Source organism: Cucurbita pepo, chromosome 10 (assembly GCF_057944985.1).
Source record: "Cucurbita pepo subsp. pepo isolate OVF chromosome 10, ASM5794498v1, whole genome shotgun sequence".
Classification (NCBI taxonomy): domain Eukaryota; kingdom Viridiplantae; phylum Streptophyta; class Magnoliopsida; order Cucurbitales; family Cucurbitaceae; genus Cucurbita; species Cucurbita pepo.
The window spans coordinates 6331896-6338109 of NC_141807.1; the positions used below are offsets into that span (position 1 = coordinate 6331896).

The 6214-nt window shown below is 36.6% G+C and overlaps 1 protein-coding gene across 1 annotated transcript; it reads left to right on the forward strand.

Annotated features, from left to right (window-relative positions):
- The first annotated feature begins 2276 nt into the window (after positions 1-2276).
- LOC111803345 (uncharacterized) lies at positions 2277-6000 on the forward strand. Its single transcript, XM_023687701.2, has 6 exons — positions 2277-2523; positions 3055-3123; positions 3318-3494; positions 3956-4054; positions 4540-4782; positions 5410-6000. Exons 2-6 carry the CDS (start codon positions 3055-3057, stop codon positions 5782-5784), a joined length of 963 nt encoding a protein of 320 aa, XP_023543469.1. The 5' UTR covers positions 2277-2523; the 3' UTR covers positions 5785-6000.
- Positions 6001-6214: the final 214 nt, after the last annotated feature.

Sequence of the window (6214 nt, forward strand, 5' to 3'; positions counted from 1 at the left end):
AGGGGGCGCGTCAATCACAAGGCGTGGATTGGGTCAAAGGTCAAATGTATATTTTTTTTCCCCATATTTTGGTTAGTTGCCTTTCCAATGGATTGGGTCAAAGGTCGATGCCCGTTTGTCAGTTTTTCATCCTGATTTCGATATGTACCTTATTTTATTATGAATTAGGTCCCACCATAAGGAATTTGGATTTCTCGGACAACTCCTTGACTAGAAATCATACTCGAGAAGGCATGCGATAGACCTGTAAGTAACTACATAGATTTCTATGAAGTAACACGTGTAGGAATCTCTTAGATATGCATGCATGCTAAAGAAGCCAACCTTAGGGGCTAGTTCAATAATACTTGTAACCAGGAAATTGGTTAATTGCATGAATACTTACTCTAAATTCTCGAAATGGATGAATTGATTTTCGCATGTTAATTTGTGTTGTTTCTTCACTGCTTATACAATAACACGAGAAGCAGTGGATGAAAATTTTTGTATCTGTGTTTCAGGTGTTTGATGGATGTTATCGCCCCATTGAGCATAAGTACGACTGTATGCATGATCGACTATACATTAACTCCCCATTGAGCATAAGACAAGTGTGCATTAGTTAGTTTGGCTAGTTTACGACCTATAATGGAACGTCTCCTTACGTCGAGCATTATGGAATCATGAGAGACAATTAGAGGGTGGGACCCCGTGCTCCTAACCAATTCAGACTTGAAAAGTCGGAATTGAATAATCTGGAGATGTTGAACTTCGTCAAGACCACCGAACCACTCTAAAGATCTAAATGACCACCACAATGAACCTGGAGGAGATAAAGGTAGTGTGTAGGCCGGTAGCAATTGGTTGGTGTAGTGTCCGTGGAGCTTCCACTTCCCTTTCAACTCTAGTATTGTACCGTTGTGCTAAGCGTGAGACCAATTAGGGAATGTGTGGCCAAAGTGTGAGAGTTTGGTTGGGCTACTCCACACGGAGGATCCGACCTATGGGAGGGCATTCATCATGTGGGTAGTTAGCAAAGCTGATTCATACAAGGGGTAGTGCCTCCGACCTTGTCGGACTCCATGACCTATGAGATGGGCTCGCCAACTACCTCCCATGGATGATGAGCAGGCTAGCACTCACCATGTTATCCTCACTTGATTGTGAGAGTGTTCTTTGAGGTAGCACCTCAACTCCAGACACTGGACACCGCTGCATAGACTCACTAATTACCTAAGGCTATGCATAGTAAGAATGACATGTCTAGGTCCTAGTGATAGCCTGAGGTCACCTGCTAGGTCAATGATGCGATGAGTTCCTATAAGTAGTTGCTTATTGGGTATATTTATATACTCATTCCTTTGCATTTTCATTTTCAGGTGCATGACAGGACCAGTCAAGGCAAGGTGGTGCTTGGGAGCTCGGTAGTCATAGAGGGATGTTGACCCAGAGTGTCTGTCTAGTCCACATACGCTGTAGTCGTCATTTAAAATAAAATATATGTTATTAACACACTATATTATATTATAAACCAAAGTTAAGTAGACATGTACTAAGGTTCGGTTAAGTATAGTTGGGTTGGGTTGAGTTGAATTTTTTTTTTTTTTGAACCTATATAAAATTTTGGGTTGGTGACGCGAACAACCAGAATAGAATTCCTAACCCAATCCAACTCAACCTTCTATTTTTAAGTTGGGTTGTCCCGTTGTTTTTTTTAGTTATATTAAAAAAATCATATTTATCCACGATGCTACATTAATAACTAAAATCTCATACCGTTTAAATATCAAATATTTACGAGTCACACGACATCACTAACATCGATTAAAAACATTAAAAATTTCTCTTTACAAGTACGGTAAGGTAAAGTTGGATTATAATCATATTTTTCAGATGGGTCGGAGTTAACTTGATAAAAAAATGTCAACTCACGAACCAAACCATGTAAACAAATCTAAACCAGTTTTAGATTGAATAGTTAGAATTGATCAAATTATCCGGTCGTATGAACACTGACTATATGAAGCAGGTACGATGATGTTCAACCGTCAAAACAACTCCACTAGATTATATATATAATTATAAAAATGGTTTGCTATTTATTTTATTCAAAACAAAAAAACAAAAAAACAAAAAAAACAAACAAAAAAAAAAAAAAAAAAACAAGTTTTTTATTTAATTATTATTTAAGAAACTGAAAATAACAAACAGTTAGTGGGGAATTGGATTTTAGTCTTTTTATATTAAACGGTTAGCGCTATGCAAAGTTTTCCATATAAATAGCACTCACTCTCTCGCCGGCTCAACTTTTTTCCATTTTTCCCGGCGCCAATCTTCCGATCTCTCTCTCGCTCTCTCTGAAATAACAAACTCTTGCTCCGGTCAAGCTCGGGAGAAATGGCGAACAATCCTTGAGTTTCTTTCTCGCTTTGATCGCTACGGTGCCTGTTTGCTGGACTTGGCGTTCGTCCGATCCCCTCCTTTGATTAGATTTTCTTGCGCTCGATCGAAGGAGGATTGTGTCGACACGATTTGAAAGGCGTGGTAGGCTTTCGTTGTTTTCTGGTTGTTGTCTTCGTTCTGTTCTTCATTTATATCCTCGGAATCGTACGATTGCATCTTGTGGTGATCTCTCTGGTTTTGAATCTGTTTTTTTATATATATTTTTGAGAACGCCTGAAATTTAGAATACAACGGGAAGATAAACTGCAACCGTAAAGAAATATTTGTTGTTTGGCCACTTCTTCAGCCTTGGAATTTGGCTGGAGATTTCTATGTTTTGTTGATTTCTCTTTGAATGCGTCGTAACAACTATAACAAATGTAAGCAATGCAAAGAGAAGATTAGTGACCTATGATGCATCGCTTTGATTGAGCTAGGCCATTTCTTTTGATGGTGAATAATGTATTATCATGCGCCTCATTTAGTCCGAGCGCCTAAAGATTATCAGACCATAGGGTGAAGCATCTGATAGCTATATATTTTCTGGTTCAAGATCATCTGGAGAGCATCCAAACGGTTAATATGTATCTACTAAAGTAATTATTTCTGTTCAATTCTCTTCGATTCTGACAGATGTCCGCTAGAAAGTCGAGAGGTAATGGGAGCGAGAAGGTTTTGTCCTCTGAAGAACAGCAGGCCAAGGTGAGGTTACAACTTCGATTTGTTCAAAAATTTTAATAGAACAAGAAATTTGGTTCCTCTCTTATTTTCCAAATTTGGTACTGTGTGCAATGTGCCACTAGCCTGAAAGTGATTTCAACAGGAAGTGTCACATAATATATTTAGTTTTCTGATAATAATTCATGGGGCTTAGTTATGGTGTTCCCTTTTTTCAGATAAATGAAGTAAAAAAGTTGATGGGTCCATTAACTGAAAAGCTTCCTGTTTTATGCTCGGATGCATCAATTTTGAGGTACCTCAAAGCAAGAAACTGGAATACAAAGAAGGCCAATAAAATGTTGAGGGAAACTTTGAAATGGAAGCTAGAATACAAGCCAGAGAAGATAAGTTGGGTATGGATTTCTGCAAACTTCACCATTTTAATCTCTCTGAAAAATGGAAAATGGAAAATGAGAATCTAATTACTGAACTGAGGGCAAAGAAAATACATTAATTTCTACAATGGGTTCAACCTGTTGAAGATAGAGTTCAATCAAATGGAGGATGCTAACAATCATTGAGAATGGCACTGGAAACTTAAAAAAGAAAGCCTTCTTTTCTTCATTATGATTTTGATTCTATTTGAAGCATTTTCATTTTATTGAGAATATAGTTAGCTGATTGAAGGCATGGGGGATTTCATAGTGGTATGCACCAGAAGAAGAGAGCGGTCACAATCCTTGCTAACTTTAAAATGTAGACATTCACTGCTTAAAATGAATGCTTAGCTTGCTCGAAATTATGACCATATTGATCTTGGCGCTGGATTCTACTTGTATGCGACTAAACAATAATGTCTTCTTTGTGCTTCAAGGAAGATATTGCTCTGGAAGCCAAGACAGGAAAAATATACAGAGCTAATTACACTGACAAACAAGGAAGGACCGTTCTTGTAATGAGACCAAGTAGTCAGGTATTTCAATTGCATGATGACCACATTCTTTGAGTTGTTGTTACTTGCCTCTCATTTCTTTTTAAAAATAGATCATACTAAACATATTTAATAAAACACTGATGTGAATCTTATTAATACGTTAGAACAAATTTTAAGTTCGGATAATCAACTCATTTTAGCTTTAAAAAGGTTCTAATAGGTGTCTGAACTATACTTAAGATTTTAATAGGTTATTGAACTTTCAGGTCAGATATCATAAGCTTTATTAGTTATGCAAATATCTAGGCTTGCTTGAAATTAGCCAAAGTGGGAATAACATATTGACATAACTTGGAAATCAACCTATCAGTGTTATCTAATAAAAATACAGAGTGACAAAGAATGAGTGAGAACTCTTCTTTTACACTAGTTTCGATCCTGGAACTTGTGTTCGGTTTTTTTTTTCCCCCTTACGTAACTACTCGTGGCTAAAGTAAAATTAACATTTCTTATAACAATGCCAGAATACAGAATCAACGACTGGACAAATCAGATATTTGGTTTACTGCATGGAGAATGCGATCTTGAATACAAATTCAACAGATGGATACATGGTATGGTTAATTGATTTTCATGGCTGGAACACATCTTGTCTATCCTTGAAGGTTACTCGAGATACAGCGAACATCCTGCAAAATCATTATCCTGAAAGATTGGGCCTTGCTATTCTCTACAACCCACCCAAGGTGTTTGAGTCCTTTTGGGTGGTAAGCTTTCACATCATTTCCATATTTTGTTGCATTATTGTCTTCACATTTATTGCTTTCCATTATTTGTTTGCGTCTAATCCTTATCTATATCCTTCTACTTCTACAATGTCATGGTGATTCATTAGCATCTTTTTCCTCCGTGCAATTGAATTTAAGTTTCAAAACTTTCTATAATTTCACAAGTTTCATAACAATCCATCAGCGATTTGATTAAAATTTCCTCGTGCCATAACAAAATCTAGAAGGGTTACCTACTCTTAACGGTCAAAGCGAGTTCATAGATCCATGTGATTTACTAGTGTATTCGATTTGCATTGGGTTAGAGTGGAGTTTTTAACCTGTTTCATGTCATGATTTTGACTCCAAAACTATCTTATTATGATATGTTTTATTCGTACGTAAAGAGAGAGAAGGAAACGGTAGGTTTTGTTGATTAAGATCTTGGTTGATAACTGTTCTATTTTTTATTTTACGCGTTTGACAATTGTGCCTGTTTTCTCTCCTTTTTTTTCCTGAAGTCACAAAAACATGTCTTTTTCGTTGTGTTCATAAGCGAAAAGGGTGTAGTTTCTTAGATTTGGGTGTGCTTTTTTGATGTGTATTGGTTGAGATATAATAATGCAGATGGTAAGACCATTCCTGGAGTCGAAGACATTCAAGAAAGTGAAGTTTGTATACTCAAACAACCCAGAGAGCCAAAAGATAATGGAAGACAACTTCAACGTGGAGGAGTTGGAAACATCATTTGGTGGGAAGAACCCAGTTGGGTTTAACTACGAAGATTATGCACGAAGAATGGTGGAAGGCGACAAGAAAAAGACTGAGTTTGTTGACTCTGGTTTCTCTTCTCCAACTTCTAAATCCATTTTATCCAAATCTCAGCTCCCGGACTCGGCAGTTTCCGACGTCAACTCTCAGGATTCCGACGACGAAAGCGACAACGAAATGCAGCCTTCAAATTTGGCGCTTCCAGATGACAAACTACAAGAGAAGAAGTAAGCTGCTTATTGCATCACTGCCTGCTCATTAACCTACCAATAATAAATCAGCGGTCAGTTTGTTCTTTCTTTTCCCTTTTTTTCATTTTAAGTTTCATGAACAATCTCTCTTGCCATTCCTTCTTGGGTTAAAGTTGTATTATTTTTCAAATTTGGATATTACATGGAACACAACGTTTATGATATAAATACTATACTCGAATAATCCTTGAACTTATGCCTAGTTCGGTTTCTTAGAATTTTAGTAGTTTCTACTCGAAATACTAGATATGATAAATAACAAAAAATGTTATTATAAGCTTGTTATAGTGTTTTTTTTTTTTTTTTTTTTTCGTTATTGAGAACGGATGTTATTATAAATCTAAAACGTTTTAGAGTTTAGAGTGTTTTTTACCGTTGTAATAGAGTATGGAGTTATAACTTGTATAAAT